This window comes from Tenrec ecaudatus, chromosome 14 (assembly GCF_050624435.1).
Source record: "Tenrec ecaudatus isolate mTenEca1 chromosome 14, mTenEca1.hap1, whole genome shotgun sequence".
Taxonomy (NCBI): domain Eukaryota; kingdom Metazoa; phylum Chordata; class Mammalia; order Afrosoricida; family Tenrecidae; genus Tenrec; species Tenrec ecaudatus.
Window position 1 is genome coordinate 97859466 of NC_134543.1, and position 22104 is coordinate 97881569.

At 47.0% G+C, this 22104-nt stretch overlaps 1 protein-coding gene across 2 annotated transcripts; it reads right to left on the bottom strand.

The window, feature by feature from the left end:
* Nucleotides 1-8264: 8264 nt before the first annotated feature.
* On the bottom strand, nt 8265-21169 carry CCDC32 (coiled-coil domain containing 32). Of its 2 annotated transcripts, none has more exons than XM_075531314.1 (4): nt 21052-21169; nt 19368-19624; nt 15727-15883; nt 8265-9135 (listed from the first exon to the last, which is right to left on the bottom strand). In XM_075531314.1, the coding sequence occupies exons 1-4, from the start codon at nt 21147-21149 to the stop codon at nt 8997-8999; spliced, it is 651 nt and encodes a 216-aa protein (XP_075387429.1). In that variant the 5' UTR covers nt 21150-21169; the 3' UTR covers nt 8265-8996. The 2 variants fall into 2 exon arrangements, with proteins under 2 accessions (XP_075387429.1, XP_075387430.1); XM_075531315.1 differs by having other exon boundaries at nt 20891-21118.
* Between the last annotated feature and the right edge of the window lie 935 nt (nt 21170-22104).

Sequence of the window (22104 nt, forward strand, 5' to 3'; positions counted from 1 at the left end):
ACTGACAGAGACCAAAAGAAACGAAGAAAGTAAGATGGTGAGGGTGCCGCGGAGACACAGGGCTGAGGAATGAATGAAGCAAGCCAGTCTGTGTTGGTAAAAGGAACAAGAGACAAGGCACGGGAACCTGGGGAGCACAAAGCGAGCATGCTGCAGAACTGAAAGACTAATGAACCCCAGAGGAGGAGGGAGAAAGGGGAGGTGGAGAGTCCCACTCTGCCCCAGTGCAGTACCTTGTTCCCGAGCAGGGCTAGTCTGCTAGTCTGGGTGGATTAGAGAAACAAAACATAGACACACATATGTGTGTAAGAGAGAACTTTATATCGGTCATTGTACATTAAGAAAACATCCCAGCCCAGTCCAGTTCAAGTCCATAAACCCAATATTAGTCCATGTGTCCGATACCAGTCTATAAAGTCCTCTTCAGACTCACGCAACACATGCAATGACGCCGAATGCAGGAAGACCACAGACAAGCCAGTGGGTGGAAAGTCTTGTGGATCCAGTGGCAGAGGAAGCATCTCAGCGCTGGCAAGGGTTTCCAGGTGGCTCCTCCAGGGCTCTGGCTCCATCAGTGTAGCTCCATGGCTTGTCAGCAGGAATGTCCAGCTGGGATTCAGTACGTTCCTCTTTGCTTCATCCTCACTGAGATTTAGGAGGGGACTGGGGTAATATGCTGGTTAGGCTTGTCCTTTGCTGAACACTTGCACATCCCTACACACACAGACACGCGCACACACACACACTTCCTTGCCATTGGGACAGCTAGTTGGTCAGAACTCTTGATTCTATTTACCCCCAATTCATCATCAATATCTAGTCTCAGCCTCGCCTCTCCCAGGAGGCAAACTGAGCATGGGAACCCTGAACAGAAATGGTATTTAAAACACCTCCTTGCCTTGGAGTCGATTCTGACTCATGGCAACCCTACACTGTCCTTGTGGGTTTTCTAGACGGTAGCTGGTTCCGGGAATCCAAAGCCTCATCTTTCTCCTGTGGAGCGAGCGGCTGGTGGATCACACCAGAAACGGTACAGATGAGGCACACTTCAGGAAACAGTGGGGTGAGCAGTCAAGAGAGGAAAAAGACCACGTGAAACAGGGGAGACAGGCTGGGCAGACCGTGAGTACTAGAGGAGTGTGGGGATGAGACAGGTGGCTCAGATTCCCACCATGGCACGCCAGAGGAGAAGTCAGAGAGCAGGTGGGCCAGGAATATCACTTCCAACATCAGAATTGCGGCTTCCCATCCTCCAAGTGTCCTCAGGTTTTGAAGGAGGTCCCTCAGTGTCTTCAGATTCCTGGTCATTCTTTCAGCGTTTTTTAAAGTAGCCTCAACAATTAGGCCGTCAGCACAGGAAGGGTGGGCCCATCTGGTCTTTGACCTGCCATTATGCAGAGGTGGCAAGGGATAGAGTGTGGTGTGCAGTGAAACAGGTACCAGCCTGGTGAGTTTGTTGCCCTGGTTCTCTCAGCCCAGAGAGCTCGGTGAGGGAGCTGGGCCCAGAGGGGAGACCTCAGCCCGAGAGAGCTGAGTGGACGAATTCGCTCTGTGGGGAGAACCTTTCCACACACGGGACTCTAGAAGCACGCAAGTGAAGCTCAAAGCTCAGACACGGTCCTCGGAAGGTAGACCCTGGGAGGGAGGTGGGGATGGGTGGGAAGGGATTGTGCGATATCATTCTGTCTCATCCCACACACCTTCAATCCACCTCTGCATTCAACTGCAGTTGCAATGGGCCATGCTGACAGCCTCCTGCCTCTCTCCTCCTCTGCCTGAAGGTTTTCCTCAATCCATGGAGGACAGCCTGGAAGGCAGAGGGGCTGAACACCCACAAGGGGTCAATCTCAACCTATCAGGGACGGGCATCCGTGGAGTCCTACCGCAGAGTATGCCATTGCTCCCCGAGCTGGAGCCATGATTGTCATAGCCCCAAGGGCTCTCAAAAGGATTGCACTCCAATGAACCACAGAAGAGGCACTCACAGCACCCTTACCCTGTCTGCCTCCTTGCTCGCTCCCTCCTGCTCACCCTCTAAAACAAACTGCCTATATGTGTTCAGAGAACAAAAAGTAGCACAAGGATGTAGGAGGGAATTCACCTTCCCACGGTCCCCTAGCCCAAGAGCCTGTCCCACACGATGGAGCTGAGAATGGTTGGAGGGCTCGCATCTGTTTGGAGGTGATCAGGTGTTTGTGGGGGAAGATTCCTTAGTTAACATCCAGGGAGGATAAAAGAGAACTCACCCGCTCTCTCTCCCCTAGAGGCTGGGGAAGAAAGGCTGCCATACTTGTAATGAGCAACCAGAGTTTTCCTAGTGAACCATAGACTAGATCAGGACTCAGGTGACCCCATTTTCTCCCCTTGTCAGTCTCACTGACACCTGCTTAAGCACCATAAACTAAACCCATTGCCATCAACACAGTTCTGACTCAGAACCATCCACTGGGCAGAGCAGAGCTGCCCTCATAGGGTTTCCCGATGGAGCAGACTGCACGCCTTTCTGGCACCGACTGGACCACAGGTTTGAACGGCCAACCTTTTGATGAACAGCTGAGCATTTAATCCCGACACCACTGGTGCTCCTCCTAAATACCTCCAGTTCAAGGAAACCCACTCCCTTTCACCAGGCAGCCCTATTTCTGAACAGCTATTAGACAGCTCTCCTGATGGTAAGCGTCTCTCTGAAACTGCACTCCACTGCGACTAGTTTGTTCTTTGTCCTTCACTAGCTCATCTTTCTACCCAAGAATCCTCAAATGTTTTAAAAATAACTATTATGGATTGAACTGGATGCCCTCAAAATATGTGCTGATTTGGCCAGCCCATGATTCTCTGTATTATGAAATGACCTTCCATTTTGTGGTCGGATACAATTTTCTTAGGGGTTCTCAATCCGAACCTGTATGATGATAATGAGGTAAGATCAAAGGGCAGGATATAATCTATAGGACTAAGTTGTGCCTTGAGTCAATCTCTTAACCAAGTCAACAGAGAAGGAGGGAACTGAGCTCCAAGAGTTGGAAGCAGAGTGCGACTTTTGGTCTCAGGGTCCTTCTAGAACCTTCTAGACTCAGAAGATTGATACAAGGTACATGGAGATCTCCAAGGGGCACATGGCCCATAGATGTTAAAGGGAGACAAGACCTTTCCCCCAGAGCTGACAGAGACTTTCCCTAAAGGTGGCACGCTGAATTTAGACTTCTAGCCTCCTGTACTGTGAGACCACCACCTGTCTGTCAGTTTGTCAGATGCGTTGGCTTGTGTGTGGCTGTGATACTCGAAGCCGTGTCACCGGGGTCACTCAAAGTGAACAGGCGTCAGCGGAGCTTCCAGGCTAAGGACAGGAAGTCTAAACAAAGGAAGCAGAGCATTGTTGGAGATGCTGCCGGAAGAAAGGCCCCTCAGGTTTGAGGGCACTCAAACTGGCAGAGAAGGAGCTGCATTCTTGATTGAAGGGAGTCGCTCAGGTGCTGTGAGTCAGGTAAAACCTATGGGACTGGAGCTTCGGGATCATCATTTACTGATGGAGTGCAACTCAAGAGAAACAGCTGCAAACATCTAATGATTGGAATTTGGAACGTGCAAAGCATGAATTTAGGAAAATTGCAAGTGGTCAAAAATGAAAAAGAACACATGAAGATCGAAATTCCAGGCATGACTGAGCTGAAATGGATGGGTATTGGCCATTTTGAACCAGAAGATCATTTGATTTACGATGCTTGGAATGACACAATGAAGAGGAAATGGCATGGCAATCACGGTCGGAAAGGATCTTGCTAAATCCACCATGAAGTACAATGCCATCTGTGATGGGATTGTATCTATCTGCCTTCAAGAAAAACCAAGCAAATATATGCGCCATCCATAAAAGCTAGTGGTGAACGAAATCAAAGAATTCTACCAAAGACTTGAGTCTGAAGTTAATCAAACATGCAATCAAGATGCATTGATATTTATTGGTGATTGGAATGCAAAAGTTAGAAACAAAGAGGATTGTTATTAGAAATGAAACTGGAGATCCCATGATAGAATTTTGTAGAATCAACAACTTGTTCATAACAAATACCTTTTTCAACAACACAAAAAATAACTGTGCACATGGACTTCTCCAGATGGAATACACGAAATCTAATTGACGACATCTGTGGGAAAAGAGGCTGGAGAAGATCAATACCAGCAGCTAAAACCAGGCTAGGGGCGGACTATGGGACGGACCAATTGCTCATATAAAGCTGAAAAAGCCCCTCCCCCCAGAAGAATTTATTTCAGAGGACAGCACTGAAGCTGCAGCTCAGACATAGGGACATGTCTGACCACATGGCCAGCCCCACTATGACATGACATCCTTCACTGATCCATAGCCCTACAGAGGATAACACTGGAGACACAGTGTGAGAATTGCTACCAAACTGATCCCAGCACACCCAGGCAAAACACTAAGGGCGTGCAACAGAACAGCAAAGGGAACAGAGCAACGAAGTCCCCTGGGAATACCAAAAATGGACTTTGGGACCAGGGCTTGGCACACCATCAGACTCCACCGGAAAATACTCCTAAAGGCCAACAAACAGTCCTTGGACTAACTACAGGCTTTTCTTTTTTTGTTGTTGCTTGGTTTTTCTCTGTCTTGTTTTTCTGCATGTTACTATCTCTGCAGGCCTGTCTAAATAAGATAGGCTGGATGAACAATCTGGAGGAGAAAACAACTGAACCAACAGTTCCTGAGGGACATGGGAGAGGGGGAGATGGGAGGAAAGGAAGTGGTGTTAACAAACCCAGGGACAAGAGAACAACAAGTGATCCAAATCGGTGGTGAAGAGGGTGTAAGAGGCCTGGTAGGGCATGATCAAGGGTAATGTAACCGAGATAAATTACTGAAACCAAAATGAGGGCTGAGCATGATAGTGGGACAAGAGGAAAGTCAAAGGAAAGGGAAAAACTAGGAGGCAAGGGGCATTTATAGAGGTCTAAATAAAGGCATGCACATATATAAATATATTTATATATGATGGGGAAGTAGATTTATGTGCATATATTTATAGGTTTAGTATTAAGGTAGCAGATGGACATTGGACCTCCACTCAAATACTCCCTCAATGCAAGAATACTTTCTTCTATTAAACTGGCATTCCAAGATGCTCCCCTTCCCAATATGATCGCTAAAGACAAAGCGGGTGCATAAGAAAATGTGATGAAGAAAGCTGATGGAGCCTGGCTATCAAAAGATATAGCGTCTGGGGTCTTAAAGGCTTGAAGGAAAAGAAGAGGCCATCAAGCCCACATGGAAGCACACCAGCCTGTGTGATCATGAGGTGCTGAAGGGATGAGAAATCAGGCATCAAAGAACAAAAAATCATATAATTGTGAATGAGGGGGAATGCAGAGTGGGGACCCAAACCCCATCTGTAGGCAACTGGACATCCCCTTACGGAAAGGTTGCAGGGAGGAGACGAGCCAGTCAGGGTACAGTATAGCAACGACGAAAAGTATAACTTTCCTCTAGTTCCTAAATGCTTCATCTCTCTCACCCACCCCTCCCATTATCATGATTCCAATTCTACCTTTCAAATCTGGTTAGACCAGAGGATGTACACTGGTACTGGAAACACAGGGAATCCAGGATGGATGATCCCTTCAGGACCAGTGGTGAGAGTGGCGATACTGGGATTGTGGAGGGATGGCGGGGTAGAAAGGGGGAACTGATTACATGGATCTACATATAACCTCCTCCCTGGGGGGTGGACAACAGAAGTGGGTGAAGGGAGGTGTCGGACAGTGCAAGATATGACAAAATAATAATTTATACATTATCAAGGGTTCATGAGGGAGTGGGGAGCTGGCAGGGTGGTAGAAAAAATGAGGAGCTGATGCCAGGGGCTTACATGGAGAGCAAATGTTTTGAGAATGATGAGGGCAACGAATATACAAATGTGCTTTATACAACTGATGTATGTATGGATTGCTAGAAGTTGTATGAGCCTCCAATAAAATGATTTTTTTTAAATCAAGTGGGACAAGAAATCATGAGCCCTCTGACTACGTTAATTCTAGAGACCTATCTTACCAGGTGTGAGATTTGGACTCTGCTGGTCAATGTCACCGTGTGGTGCCCTTGGCAGCCATTACTACCGTTTTAGATGCAAACTTGAACCAGTCACTGCCCCTCTTAAAAGGACCTGATGGCTCCTGGTGGTTGTCCCCACAATAAATTCCTAACTCTTTAACCTGACTTTGAAGGCCCTGTACACCTGGTCTTGTTAATTTCTAACCCCACCCTTTGACATTTTCCCCTTTGTCCTTGGTGCTGTGGGTCCCCTGAACTACTTTTACACTGAACCGGTCGGCAACTTTGTTTTGCCTTTGGACCACTGTGCATGCTGTTGTTTCCTTTTTCTGGAAACACACCTTTATCCTCCAGCTCCCGCTCAGGCTTCTGGACTCAGCTTCCCTAATAATGCTTCTCTCCTCCTACGACCCACCACCCTACTGAAGAGTGGCTGATGGTTTTGAACTTCTGACCTCTCGGTGAGCACCCCACTGCATAACCCATTTTGCCACCAGGGTTCCTCCTTGAATGGAATGAGTGTGTGCCTTAAATACCTAGTGTCGAGGTTCAAGTGACAGCCATCCCACAAACCTCAGATGGCCCTAGTAGTATTCTGCCAGGTTGTTTGGAAGTTTATCGAATTTTCAGTAAAGTCCCGGCTGTTTCATGTGTCTGGGGCTGTTCTCCGTTGTAGGGGACTCATTCCAAAGCAGGGCCAGGGAAGGGCTCCAGATGTCTTCCCTCTTCCAGCAACAGCCCTGGTGGGCAGGTCCACCTGGGAAGAGGGGTACTTTGGCAACAGGGGGTGGGGCATTTGTTGTTCCTATACCCGGATGCAGGCCTGTGCTGTTCCAGCACTAGTCTTGCCAAGTGCTGAGGTCCAAGAGGCGGCAGAGATGGGGCAGTCCTAGTTCACTTGTCCCGACTCCACCCTGACTTTCCCTGAGGTTGGTACCTGCCCTTTCCTACCTTCCAGAGCAAAACCAAACTCACTGCCATGGAGTCAAGCCTGACCCAGAGGGCACCTGAAGTGCAGGGTCGAACTGCTCCTGACTTTCCTAGACTGTAACTCTTTACGGGAGTACACGCCCTTTCTCCCAAGGAGCAGCATAACCATCATGCCATCCGGGCTCCTCACCACTTCAACAGTGCAAGTTAAATCTCTAAGAAGCTTGTTTGTTTTGGAAGCTATTAGCAAGTTTGCTTTGGGTAAACGAAGTTTTGCCTTTTTAAGAGCCAACACTTAAGTTGTTGCTACTGAAGCCATTAAGTGACCAGTAGCTGCAACTCATTGGGCTCCTGTCTATGGAGGTGTCTCTGAAGAGTGAAATGAAGGGCCTTCCTCCCACACCTCCCTCAGGCTTTAGCCTTCCAGCCCGACACTTTCAAGGTCCTCCAAATGACAATGGGCAGGGGGCAGAGGCAAGGCTAGAAGCTTGCCTGAACAACTCACACCCTATTTTCGGCTACAGAAACATTCTCTTACCACTGTAGGGCCAGTTGCTCTATGGGAGTGTTGTTCTTCCTGAGGGAGAATGATTGTCACGTAGGGAGAAGAGACATCTCAGTGTTTGGGGCTGGCTATCTACTCTGCTGAGATGACTCTGTAGGGAGGGTGAAGTCTGGTATCTGAGCCCCAGCAGAGATGGCACGCCAAGCTGGGTCCAGAGCCAGCACTCGAGCTTTCTCTAAGTGCTCAGGGACGTCAGAGAGCCACTCTTTCTGCCAGACTGTTGTTATTGTCTGCTGTTGAGTCCATGCCAACTCTGGAGTACAGCGTATCCCACTGATAAAAATCAGTAGGAATAAAGCTAGCGCCATCCGTTGATGAGAAGATGAAAGTGTATCTGGAAAATACAATGAAACTATTCAAATCATTAAGTTGAACAAAGCAAACCACCTCGTCGGTTCTCATCCTTTTGGACCTGTGTAGTGCTCCATTTAAAGATTAGCAAGTTCCCTCTCATGGTTTTAAGAGTCTATGTGCTTCCCGTTGGGAGTTTAGGACCCGTTATCTTGCAAGACCCTCCATGGGGCCATGGTCTTAGTGCCCCACCCTCAGAGCATCAAGGCTTGGATTGCTGAAGAGCCCATTCAAGACCCCAGAGGCTGGCAGAGGCCCTGGCTCCCCTGTGGTTGGCAGGAGTTTGTCTGGACATCTCCCCCGCCTGGGAGCCTCTAGGAGTTTCCGGGTTCAAAGCACCACACACACAGCTATTCTGACGAGAAAGCTTTATAGACACATGCTGAACCAGAACATGATCAACAAAGGTCAGCCGAAGGCTGCCACAAGGAACCAACTTGGAATTCTCCAGGAGGTATTTGAACCTGAACAGTACATTGACCATTCTCATCGAGACCCCTGGCGTCTTTTGAAGTATAGGAGGCAGTGGGAGGAGAAACCATGCATGAAAGAACGGACATTTACACACGGAAACACCCACATGTCATGCTCTATCTGTTACCCGGTTTCCTCGGAAGGAAAAGACCAGTCACTGTATGGGCTATGGACTTGTTACAGAAGCCCCGCTGGGCTCGGGCTCAGGGGGGCAGACTTTGTTCTCCTCAGCCCCACTCAGTCCTGACATCTACCGAGGGGATGCTTGGGACGTAGGCGGGGTGCACCCACAAGAGGCCAGACATGATGGCTCAATGAACGTAGACATTATCCACAGGGGGAGACACTTCACGGGTTGTCTTCCTCACTCCTTCATTAGGCTCTCCACAGCCTTCTCGCCTGCAGCACCAGCACACACGGGGACAGTCACTTCATCCAAGACAGTCACACCGGCCAGCCCCAAGCATGTCCTCAGGGGCCTGCAGCTGTTGGCTTTGTGGAGAGAACTTTGGGCTCTTTTCTTCCCTGGATTCTCCTGGTTGCTGAAGCCGAGCTCGCCACAGGTCCCTGTGGGCCCCGACAGCTGGTCCACGAGCGTGCGGGTGTAATTTACTGCTCGGCGGCCACGGGCTCCTCCCCAGCCTCTGGCTTCTCAGCTCGTGACTCGGGAGGAATCAGGCACTGGACCTCCTCGGTGCTGACGGCTACTTTATCTGGCTGGAGCCACCTCCTGAAGTGCTCCAAGGTGCTACAGACAAAAGAGCAGGAGAAAGGCGTGCTGCGTCAGACCTCCTTGGTTAATTGCTCACATGAGTATCTCAGTTACTCAAATAAATACTGCCCGCCCACCCACCACCAATTGCTTCCTACAATTGTTTTTCCTCCGAGGGTGGGGAGAACAGTGATAGTCCTCTGGCAGCTGTGCATCCAGGCAGCTCCGTAGGCATAATTTACCCCCTAGTGGGCACTTGGGCTATAGGCAGCACCAGGCCCCCCGCAGAGGCAGCGCCTCCAAAGGCTTAAGGAGAAAAGCTGAAGAGCTAACGCCTCAGCCCTGTCTCCTTCCCAGCCCTGCCCCCCCCCCAAAAAAAAAAAGCTGGGGAAGAGGGGACTGCCACGGAGAGGTGGGTGGATAACACTCATCACATAAATACCAAATTCTGCATGAGGCAGAAACCCAGCATCTTTAAATCTCTGATGCCTATAGCAGTCTGGTATGCTTCCAGTGTTTACCTGCACCATGTGATTAGATTCCTGGTGTGAGTGTGTGTGTTGTTTCACCCGACTGCAAGTCTCCAAGGTAGAAATATCTGAGCAGCAAATGTTCCCTACAAACGAATGGCTCCCTTGAGGGTGGGAGGGGAGGTGGCAAATGTGATGGCAGGCTCAGCAGTGCCCCCTCCCAGCTTCCTTAACTACTCAAGATCCCTGACTCGAACGTGATTAGACCGTCCCAGTACAAACTAAATGACCAGACATCACGTGCTCGTCACTCTGTGCTCGTCACCAGCACACTCTGAAGTCAAGACAAAGCCGTAACCAGAGGACTTTTAGACCCCCGGTCACTGTTAGGGGACATTTCATTGTCTGCGGGGTGTAGGTGTTGGGGAGTTGGATTTCTCAGCCCATTACTTCCCTGTCACTGCATACCATAAGGGCGGTCTCCCACCGGGCCCCCATTTTCATGAAGGCCCATACAACTCCGGGACAAAACCCTCCTGTTTAAAACAGAAACTTGGAAAATAAATGCAGGCCTACTGTTCCCTGATGCTTGCTCTGACAACAGTAAAGAGAAGCCGAACAGAGGGGAATGGGTGTGACGGGGCCCTTACCCTTTCCCTAGAACGCTGAGTGTGACTCCCATAGAAAAGTGGCATAACAAACGATCCTTGAACTAACTACAAGCTTTTCTTTCTTATTGTGTTTTATTTTGTTCTTTCTCAGTGGTTTGTTGTTGTTTTGTTGTATATTGTTGCTTTGTTTTGCTCTGTCTTGTTTTTGTGCATGTCATCACCTCCGGAGGTCTGTCTAAATAAGACAGGCTGGATGAACAATCTGGAGGAAAAACAACGGGGCCAACAGTTCCGGAGGGACATGGGAGAGTGGGAGGTGGGGGGAAAGGAAGTGGTGTTAACAAACCCAGGGACAAGGGAACAACAAGCAATCCAAATTAGTGCTGCGGTGGGTGTAGCAGGCCTGGTAGGGCATGATCAAGAGTAATGTAATGAAGAGGAATTGCTGAAACCCTGGGGATGGAGCATGATAGTGGGACAGGAGGAAAGTTAAGGGAAATAGAGGAAAGAGCTGGGAGGCAAAGGGCATTTATAGAGGTCTAGACAAAGACATGTACATATGCAAATATATATGAGGATGGGGAAATAGATCTATAGGTTTAGTATTAAGGTGGAGGAAGGACTTTGGGCCTCCACTCAAGTACTCCCTCAATGCAAGGATAGTTTCTTCTATTAAATTGGCATTCTATGATGTTCACCCTCCCGAAACAACCGCTGAAGACAAAGTGGGTGAACAAGCAAATGTGGTGAAGAAAGCTGATGGTGCCCGGCTATCAAAAGATATAGCGTCTGGGGTCTTAAAGGCTTGAAGGTGAACAAGCGGCCATCTAGCTCAGAAGCAACAAAGCCCACATGGAAGAAGCACACCAGCCTGTGTGATCACGAGTTTCCAAAGGGATCAGTTATCAGGCACAAAAGAACAAAAATTCATATAATTGGGTGCACACCTCCATGATACGATCGCTGAGGACAAACGGGTGCATAAGCAAACGTGGTGAAGAAAGCTGAAGGTGCCCAGCTATCAAAAGGTATACCATCTGGGGTCTTAAAGGCTTGAAGGTAAACAAGCTGCCATCTAGTTCAGAAGCAACAAAGCCCACATGGAAGAAGCACACCAGCCTGTGCGATCACGAGGTGTCGAAGGGATCAGGTATAAGGCATCATCAGAACAAAAAAATTTTACCATAGTGAATGAAGTAGGAAGTACAGAGTGGAGACTCAAAGCCCATTTGTCGGTCACTGGAGATCCCCTTGCAGAAGGGTCTAGGGGAGGAGATGAGACAGCCAGGGTGTGATGTAGCACCATTAATTAATACAGCTTTCCTCCAGTTCCTAAATGCTTCCTCCCCCCCAACTATCATGATCTAAATTCTACCTTGCAAGTCTGGATAGAGCAGAGGTTGTACACTGGTGCAGATAGGAGCTGGAGGCACAGGGAATTCAGGGCAGATGATACCTTCAGGACCAGGGGTGTGAGTGGCGATACTGGGAGGGTAGAGGGAGAGTGGGTTAGAAAGAGGGAACCGATTACAAGGATCTACATGTGACCTCCTCCCTGGGGGATGGACAACAGAAAAAGGGGTGAAGAGAGACATTGGACAGGGCAAGATATGACAAAATAATAATTTATAAATTATCATGGGTCAAGAGGGAGGAGGAGCGGGGAGGGACGGGAAAAAAAGAGGACCTGATGCCAAGGGTTTAAGTGGAGAGCAAATGCTTTGAAAATGATGAGGGCGATGAATGTACAGATGTGCTTTACACAACTGATGTATGTATGGAATGTGATGAATTGTATGAGCCCCTAATAAAACGTTTAAAAAAAGGAAAAAGTGGCACACTGAACCAGTCTTAGCATCCAACTGATTTCAGATGCAGAAAATTCCTACGGGGCAATTATGCAGGTGACTTGTGTCCTTTCTTCTCAATACCAAGAAAGGAGGGAAATGTACAAGGGGAGAGAGAAGGCAAGGAAATAAAGTGTTAGTGGGTCAGGAATCTGTTCAAATCTGCTAAGTCCGGGGCAGTGTGAAGCTCAGTAAAGATGACTTTTAGAGACAGAAAGGAATACATTTACATGATCTTCGGTCCTGTATTGCCTTCCGAAGGATCCAGGGCAGGGCATATTACCATAAATACTCTAGTGTAAGCCAACCCAAATATCAGCCAAGGAACCTAATTTTACCACAAAAACTGCATTAAAAATGTGCTGAAAAACTTGACTTGCACACTAGTAAATATGGAGTTTCCAGTATCTGACATGATGTAAGTGGAAGTAGTTTAAAATTAAAAAGGAAAATATAACTATGACTGATGTATCACTCACCCACGGATATGACTTCTACCCACTGTTTGACATCTCTGCCCTGGGCGGGGCCAAATCTGGGTTCCCACAGTGGGGGTGGGAGGCAGTCAATGAGAATGCTTTGTTTTTCCAGGGCATCAGTTTCCCGCTTTTAATAGCTACAGTCACCACTACCTGATTGCTTTGAGTTTTCTCCAAAAACTCACTGACATCACGTCGATGCCGGCTCTTAGTGACCCTATAGGACAGGGTGGACCTGCCTGCTTCCGAGACTGTAACTCTATGGGAGCAGAAAGCCCCTTCTTTCTCCTGCGTGGTATTGAACTGCTTACCTTATGGTTAGCAACCCAACCCGCAAGTAACCTCTACACAAGCAGGGCTCCTTACTCTCTGCATAGGAGGAAAAATTGTGTTTTCCTTTTTTGACAGGTTTCCACCTTACACAGGTTCTGGCTCTCACAGGCTTTACTGTGTGTTTCAAACATGTTAAGTAAAATCATATGATCTCAAGACCTTTGTTACAATTCAGGCTTTCACTCTTGCCCGCCCCCCCCCACTTGCCCCCACCCCCTACAACGCTTATTTTGAATAATTTCATACTGACCTTTAAAATTCTGTTAAGAATAATGTTAATAAAAACAAACACTTATAACGATGTATAAATTACCAAGGGCATATGAGGGAGGGGGGAATGGGGAGGGAGGGGAGGAAAAAAAAGAGGACCTGATGCAAGGGGCTTAAGTGGAGAGCAAATGCCTTGAGAATGATTGGGGCAGGGAATGTATGGATGTGCTTTATACAATTGATGTATGTATATGTATGGATTGTGGTAAGAGTTGTATGAGTCCCTAATAAAATGTAAAAGAAGAAAAGAGAAAAAAATGATTAGGGCAAAGACTGTACAGATGTGCTTTATACAACTGATGTATGTATATGTATGAACTGTGAAAAGAATTGTATCAGCCCCAATAAATTGTTAAAAAAAAACACTTATACAAGGGAGCTTCAAAAAGTTCTGGAAAATTGGAAATGAAAAACCGATTACCTTACCCTGCCCCCAAACTTTCTGAAGTCCCTCATCCAGTGCTTGCCACATGCCAGGCATTGTTCTAAGCACTTCATACAAAGTAACTCACTTAACTCACATCTGATGAAGAGCCTTCACCACCCACCCCCACCCCCACCCCCACTTTATTTTTTAATTTATTTTTGCATTGCACTTTTTAATTGCACAGGTAGTTTAAATAAATGGAGAAAGCACCTCCAGTAGCTACGGCAGCTGGGAAACGTCACCAAGTATTTACATAATAAATTTATACAATTTTAGAAAATATTCTTGATCTTAGGACTGGACATGAAGGAAAAGTCGCCCCTCAGGTAGGTAACTGCTTCCGGTACAAGCCTAAGGACCTAAAACTGGAAGCATGCCTGGGAAGCTGAAGAGGGGCAAGAGAAATGACAGACCATGTCTAGGTGAAGACATTCATCCAACAACGCTTATCGTCTGCATGTTCCACCTCGTAACAACTGTTTTAGGGCAGTGTCGTTAAGATAAGTACAAGCTTAAAACCTGTCGATTTTGAATTACTCTCATAGAGCTGGGCCCCACTCCCACTTTACCGATAAGCAAAAGGAGGCAGAAAGGTTACTTGCCCAAGAACACACCGCCAGAAGTGGCAAAGCCTCTCTCCTGAGGATCAAGTGCACTCCTGCTCACTGTGGCAAATGCCTGTTCACTTTTCTACACCTGCGCCAACTGCAGGCTCTGTTCAAGCCCCGCCTCCTTCCCAGCATGAGCTCCAGAGCCCCTGGGAAGCACAATTACCTCACTGCCATTGAGTGGAGGCCAGTCCATAGTGACCCTATAGGACAGGCTAGAACTGCCCCTGTGGGTTTCCAAAATAGTAACTGCTAACAGGAGCAGAAAGCCTCATCTTACTCCTGAAAGCAGCTGGTGGTTTTGAACTGCTGACCTTGCAAACCACAGCCCAACATGTAACCACTATGCCACCAGGGCTCCTTTTCTGGGAAGCTCAATGGCCCCTCAATTCCCAAAGCACCTGTTATCACTTCCTCTCACCTGACTGCTCTCTTATGCAGTCTTATATATCTATAACTATACACACCCCCACACACACACACCACTCCCACCCCACCCCCTCTCTCCTGAACTAGAAATTTTGAGGTTAAAGAAGAAAAAGTCTGGCTCCCTGGCTCCAGGTAAAAGGGCCTCCCAGTGTCTGTGTCTAATGAGCTTCTTCACACCATGTAGTCTCTACTTACAGAAGGCGCCAATATGATAGAAACTCTGGAAAGCAAAAAATGTTTCAGCTGCTGATTGGTTTCTACTTTCTCAAGTGAACTATGTTCTTTACCATGGTGATACACTGGCTCTCCTTGACTGTTCATTCTATGATCAAGAGGTAGCCCAAGGTAGGATGTTGGCGAAAAGAACCGATTCTTAAACATTTGCTGCTGATAGTGAATGATGGGGGGAGTGTGGAGTGGAGACCCAAAGACCATTTGTAGGCCACTGGACATCCCCTTACAGAAGGGTCTCGGGGAGGAGACGAGCCAGTCAGGGTGCGATGTAGCAACGATGAAAAATACAAATAGGAACCGGAAAAACAGGGAATCCAGGGAGGATGATCCCTTCAGGATCAGTGGTGTGAGTGGCAATACTGGGAGGGTGGGTTGGAAAGGGGGAACTGATTACAAGGCTCTACATGTGACCTCCTCCCTGGGGGGGACGACAACAGAAAAGGGGGCGAAGGGGGACATCGAATAGGGCAAGATATGGCAAATAATAATTTATAAATTATCAAAGGTTCATGAGGGAGAAGGAAGTGGGGAGGGAGGGGAGGGGAAAAATGAGGAGCTGATGCCAGGAGCTTAAGTGGAGAACAAATGTTTTGAGAATGATGAGGGCAATGAATGTACAAATGTGCTTTACATAACTGATCTATGTATGGATTGTGATAAGAGTTGTATGAGCCCCTAATAAATTAAAAAAGAAAAAGAAACATACCCCCCCCCCACACACACACACACAAATAATGTGCTGCTGAGCTGAAGCAGACAGTAACCTCATCCAGGCTGAATTCTGCGGTTTTTAAAGGAGAGCCAATGTTGATCTCTGCTAATATCAGGACTCAGATGTGAAGGTCCCTGGATTCTCTAGAGAAAGAGCAATGTCTTCAGTGAGAGACCAACACTTGAGACTGGGCAGGGAGCCCATTACCTCTCATCGGATTCAAGTCCGTCCACAAAGAACTCTGACGCGAGCTTCTCCTGGAGGAAGCGATCCCAGCATTCCTTCTTGGCCTGGGTCAGGGTTCGAAGCATATCCTTGGAGGTCACTTCCTGATTTAAACCTTTGATTCGTCTCAGTTTCTTTTCTAAAGAGAGAAGTAAAACTTAACAAGGAAAGTGAACCAGAAACAAAAATTACATTGAGAATGTAGAATGCCAACTTAAAAAATTTCTCCCTGATAAGTACATCCAACTCCTCTGCACGATAGCTTCCTTCGAAAGGAAAAGGCATACAGAGAAGTATATATTTAATTCCCTTCACGGTGCTCTCATCCACTGTTGCATCAAGTAATTGTTTAGCTCCAGAAAAAGGAAAAAAATATAATTTCTCATAATAAATCGCTGACCGGTTTCTCTGAATCACAGAATCCAGCAGGTGCCTCCCTGACTTGACATGGGCACACCTTCATCTCGTCCCCACTCCTTGGAAGTAGTCTCTCTGAGGAGTAAATAGCTTTTCATTTTGCTATAGTGACATGAAGTGATTCTCAACCTTAGGAGAAGGAATTAGGGAAATGATGAGAGATCTAATGCTCATTAGACACTGAAACAGACTTGATGAGAACTCAGTAATAAGAGACCTTTAAGTAAGACCTCTATGTGTGATTCAATTCCTGATTAAAGAAAAATAACCTTTTTTTTTTAAGTTGCTCAACTGCTGGCCTGGATGGGAGAGCCTCATAAAAACAAATGTCTTGCAATCCCTTTGAGAATGGCCCATATGGCTTCCTGATGATAGATGGTTAATTACTCTTCTTTGCATTTTAAGTGTTAATTATAGACCAGATTTCCCCTTTTGAAGAAGACAAGAAAGGGTTTCACCATGTACTGTTTGCCTTAATTTAGTTTTGCCTTTGACAATAATGACGAGGAAATGATGGCTCTCCGCCCCACCGGGGGTGGGGGTGGGTGGGACACAAACTGGACATCCAGAGCCCAGAACCAGTAGAACCATTATGACTTGCAACCCTGCTTTCATTTCTAAATCAGCCACATGAGCTAGCACCCAGTGAGCAAAACACTGCACACCTCTTGTGGCTGTAGACCACCATCAGGAGCTCACTGATAAATATTTGCGCTCTCCTTGGGGATGTGGAAAGGTTTGTGGCGGTTTCTTGTTTAACTGGCTAAGTTCTGCGCTGATGTCCTTACCAGTGAATTCTCTTTGAAGCAGGCTTATTTGGCAATAAAGATAATCTTCATATTGTCTGGACTTGGTGGACAAGATGGAAGGTGCTCTGGGCTGGAATGGGTCTTTCTCTCGCTGATCCAAACAGGCAGAAATGGTAACTACTGCATGCTCTGCACCCAACAGCGGCTCTTGTTCTCCCCATAGCAAGAAATTCTAATCATTGTAAGTGATTTTAGAAAGGAGCAATGGAGTTTTAACTCTCAAGATCTGTCACCAGTCATAACCATCACCATCTTCATGAAAGTCCCTTATAACCCCTGGATTATCACACCAAAACAGAATTCTCAGCCAGTGGCCACAGCTATAAGCATTACTCTTTTTTTTTTTTTAATAAGCATTACTCTTACTTACATCTGATCTTTGGTGGCTTCATATTATACCTCAAATTTCACATTCTACCCTCACCTTTTTTTTATTAGCTATCATTCCAAAAATACTAAAATTAGTATTTTTCTCAGATCCTTTTTCTCCAGTATATTATTAACAAAATCCCCTTGCTTCCAAGATATTCTTGGCAATCATATAAGCTCTCTTCGGACTCTTCTTCCTTCCTCAAAAGCTTCTTCTCCTTTTTTATTTTTTTTTATTTCTTCTTCTTGATTGCCTTTCCCTCTGCAAATGATTACTCCTAGGCTTGGTTGTCTGGCATTCCCTGGTGTTGTAAGCATCAATGCAAAACTAGACATTACTAGACCACGAGCCTGAAAACGGCAGGTAAGTCACAAGAGGCCCAAGGCATTACCTAAGGAGTAAGGGAAAGTGCTCAAAATAGATCAGCAAAACCAGGCACTGAGGAGACACCAGGCTCTTAGAAAAGACACACTGATAAAGTGGATTTACAAGCAGCAGAATGAGATCACTGGCCATCGCTCTCTCCACTTCAGGTGATCGATGCTTGCTTCTCCCTGCACTTGAGGGGCCATTGAATGCCTGGGGCTAAAAGGACCAGCGACTAGAACCAAGCACTGCCCTGCAATACACTGACACAGCATCAACCCTGAACTAGAAGCATGGAAGCTCGATATTTGCCTTATTGCTTATGAGACTTGAAGATGTGCCTCTGTCCTTTGGGAGCTTAGCGGAGTCCTTTGTGAGAGAGGCATCTCCACTCCAAGCCTGTGCAAAGAAGGAATGAAGGGCTTATGTTTTAACCTTCGTCCCTTTACATATGTATGACCACTGAGTGCAGACACTGAAGCCCAGGCATTAGACATTTCAACGTCTCTGTATTTTGTATGGGATTTGCGTTAAAAAGCTGGGTCACAAAAGTATCAGGTTCATGGATGTTCAATCATAAAAGGGTTGATTGTGGTGATGATTGTACAGCTTCCTGATGTGATCGAACTATTGACTTGTATAAGATGTGGATTATATGCCAATAAAACAGAAAAACATTTTAAAATAAAAGGGTAAAATGACAAAAGTTGGCCCTCACTGCCCTAAACTGGCATTTCTTTTTACTTTAGCATGGGATAATCTGAACCTCTTTCTTGTGTTTTGAATCCATCTACTTAAACTTAAGGCCACAGGACAGAACTGTGAGGATGTGTTCTCAAAGAACCTCACAGACATCAAGTAGATTGCAGCTCACAGCTACCCTCTTGTGCAGAGTGGAACTGGCCTGTGGGCTGTGAGGCTGTAAATCCCATGGGAACAAAAAGTCTCTCTCATCTTTCTCCCTCGGAGTGGCTGCTAGGCTTAAACCACTGACCTTGTGGTTAGCAGCCCAACACAGAACCTATTATGCCACCAAAGCTCCTGAAGATATGTTCAGGGGATATTAAATGAAATGTTTAATAAGCAAAACAGATTTTGTTTTAACATGCTCCTGATTCAAACCATCTATTCAACACGGTTATGCCTTGCTTTTAGTGATGGTATAAGGTCGATAGTTTTGAGTTGGCTAAATAGGTCAATATGCAAGGAAATTCTACAGAACACCAAAAAAAAGAAATCAGAAACTAGACGAAACAGTCAGAGGTAAGGGGTGAAAAACGGTTTCAAAAGATATCCAAAGAAAGGGTAGCTGTTTCTCAACAACCGGACTTGACAGCATCCCCTAGAACGATGTCTGAGAAATATATGTGGCAAGGACGAAAAGAAAAAAAATTAAATTAAGACTAGAAAACCAGGCTCGGCGTAACAGAACGTCAATGTATTTCTCCCAGAACCACCAGCTTCTGATAAACTGCTGATTAAAATCAAGAGGAAACAACAGCCATCTGACTTACGTTCAAAAAACAAAACACAACCAGCACTGAGTTGAGTCTGACTCATAGTGACCTCAGAGGACAGAGGAGAACTGCTCAGCGGGTTTCCAAAGCTGTAACTTTTTACAGAAGCAGACAGTCACATTGATCTTCACCGATCTAACTTACCTAGAGATGCTAAATACACTTCAGAATCCTGCAAGGGGGCCCAAGGCTGTAGAGATGGCTGCACAGCAAAATGTGCTGCCTCTCTCTGGCCTTCACCTGCAGGATAAGAGGAAGCCACAAAGGAGTCTGAGAAAGCGTTGTTGTTGGCACCATCCTCTTGGTCAGGATTTGGCAGGCAGGAACAGATTTCAGCCCAGAGATCCTGGCCGGACCTAGTGGCTGTCGAGTCAATGTTCTCGAACATTTTCATTAGGAGTCTGAATTGAAAATGAGAAATGCAAGTGAGTAAAAGCAAGCTTTACCAATCGAAATGATTGACATATAACTCCCCACACACACCCTCAAGAGGATAAAAAACAGAAATAAGGGGGAAGTGAGACAGTGGTTGGTATAAGATATGAAAATATCTTGGGTGAAGGTGGAAAAAAAGAGGAGCTGATACCAAGTGTTCAAAAAAAAAGTAAATATTTACAAGATGAGGATGGCAACATATGTACAAATAAGCTTGACACAATTGATGTCTGGATTGTTATAAGAGCTGTAGGAGCCCCAATAAAATGATCTTTAAAAAAAAAAGTCTAGCTTTAAGGAGACAGTATGTGGCACCCAGATACCCGTTTGCCTTCTGAAGGAAGGCAATTAGCTTTTAAGAAATATCTTAAATTAAAAAAAAAAGAAATGTCTTTTAACACAAGAGATTCATATGTTACAGACAAAAACATGACAAAGGAGATCTGGTTCTTCTTCAGGTTCTCCAGTCGTTTTCATAATGAAGTTTGTCTTTTGAAAATGAAATTTCTAGGGAACTTCCAGTCTAAACTTTTTTCCCAAAGAATTCTAAAACGCAACTACTTGTTCTTCCCCAAATCAATTCTCCGTCGTGCACACAGTACAGATTAAAGCTTGCACAGCCCCACATTCAAGAAGACAGAATAAGTGCGGCTTGGTGACAAGTGTGTCAGAGAAAACTGTCATCACCCAGGAAGGAGCCTGTGTGCGCCTTACCTACAGAGACTACGCTCTATCTTCCATGCTCCTGTGTTAACAGAAACCACGAAAACACAAATTTCCACTCTTTAGGAATGAAGAAATTGTGGCTGGGGAAGAACTTGCCCAAGGGCACATTAATGATCCATCGTGAATCCTTGATTGGAAACGAGACCTGTGCTACTCCAAAATTCATGTTTTTACCCAATCCCACGCCGCCTTCTTGGCAAATAACCTGTCAGGGCGTCCCTGCAGCCACGCACACCGCCTGGGTTGTTTTTTCAAAGCATCTCGACTTAGAGGCTGTATTGACATCTTCTTTAGGGGTGCCGGGGGGGGGGGGGGGTCCCCCAGCACCAGGCAGGCTCCCTGCGGCAAGATCTGAAGCGCTCCGGGAAAGTTGAGCCCGCTGCCAAGGCCCGGAAGTGAACGAGAGACGTGTGGCCGCGGCCCTGGGGGAAGTGCTGCGGGCCAAGCCAGCGGCCGTCCTCTTTACACCGCCTGGGAACCCAGATAAACCACAAGTCCGCTCGCACCTCCTTTCCCGGGGGCGTCCGGAGCCGCGCAGAGGACCCAGGTGTCCCGACCGGGGTCTGACTCACTCCCGCCTCAAGATGTGGCCGGGCGTCCTGAGTTGGGCCCTGAGGGCCGGGCCGGAGTGGGGCAGACCAGACCGTGGCGCCGGGAGCCTCCTCACCTGCCGACCGCCAGCCCCACAGCGCGCGGCCGCTCGTCCCAGCTCCGTCGCGGGCCCCGGGAAGCAACGGGGAAGGGCGGGGTCTCCGAGCGACGCATCTCGGGAGTCCTCCAATCACCGCCCGGATCGCCGGCGAACTTCTGTGCGTCGATTGGCCGGGAGGAACTCAGCTGGGTGAGGACCTGAGTGAGGATTGGAGAGTAGAGCGATGGGCGGGGCCTCCGTTGCTGGGAAACGGAGCGGTCACGTGGCTGGAGTAGTCCCTCCGCTCGCGGAGGCTGGGCTCAAATGCTGCTTACTTTTGGTGGCTTTTGTCCGGAGACCGCACAGCCCCTCCTAACCTCTAATAAGGAAGCTTTTGGCATTTCTTGGGCCCCGAGTTTCAGCTTATTTGCTCAGCAACTCTTTGGGCAGGTGTTTGTGTCCGAAATGTCACCCTTCCCTCTCCTTGTTACTTGGCTACTCTCAAGCCTTGCTTTGCATTCACAGGGTTATGGAAATTTCCTGATTGGTTGGCCAACATTAGACTACCTGGTGGCACAAGGCTTAAGCACTCTGGAAGATCGGTATTTGACCCAAGGCTAAAAGGCAGAAAGCCTTGGCCACTTGCTCCTGGAAGGATCATGGCCCAGATACACTGTGGGGGCGGTTCTACTCTGGCACATAACGGGAACTTTGGGCTGTTCCAGGCCTTGTGTTGTGAAATTCAAGACAGACAAGACCTGGTGTTCACTATACAAAGGCACACAATTGTGTGTATCAGAACAAAATAGGGATAACTGTGTTCATTTGAAACTTGTACTTAAATCAAGTAGTTTGAACACAAGGAGTTTCATCATAGTTTAAAATGAGAAAAGGAATATATATATATGTGTGTGTGTGTGTGTTAGAAAAAGCATGTGGCGGGCACTGGTGTCACCAGGATTGGTATCACCCAGTGCATTAACTCACAGTGTCACCCCCAATGGACTTCTTCCCATGCCAGACCATATAGAATCCTTAGTATATTGTCAGTTTTAATGGTAGAATAATAGGTGACAAATATAGCTATAA

What these genes read in the sequence shown, in the direction of transcription:
- CCDC32 (XM_075531314.1), bottom strand. Translation starts at nt 21,149, where the DNA reads ATGCGTCGCTCGGAGACCCCGCCCTTCCCCGTTGCTTCCCGGGGCCCG. An exon ending in GTGGGGCTGGCGGTCGGCAG is followed by an intron (nt 19,625 to 21,051) that starts GTGAGGAGGCTC and finishes TTTTCAATTCAG; the next exon opens with ACTCCTAATGAAAATGTTCG. An exon ending in AGTGTATTTAGCATCTCTAG is followed by an intron (nt 15,884 to 19,367) that starts GTAAGTTAGATC and finishes TTCTCTCTTTAG; the next exon opens with AAAAGAAACTGAGACGAATC.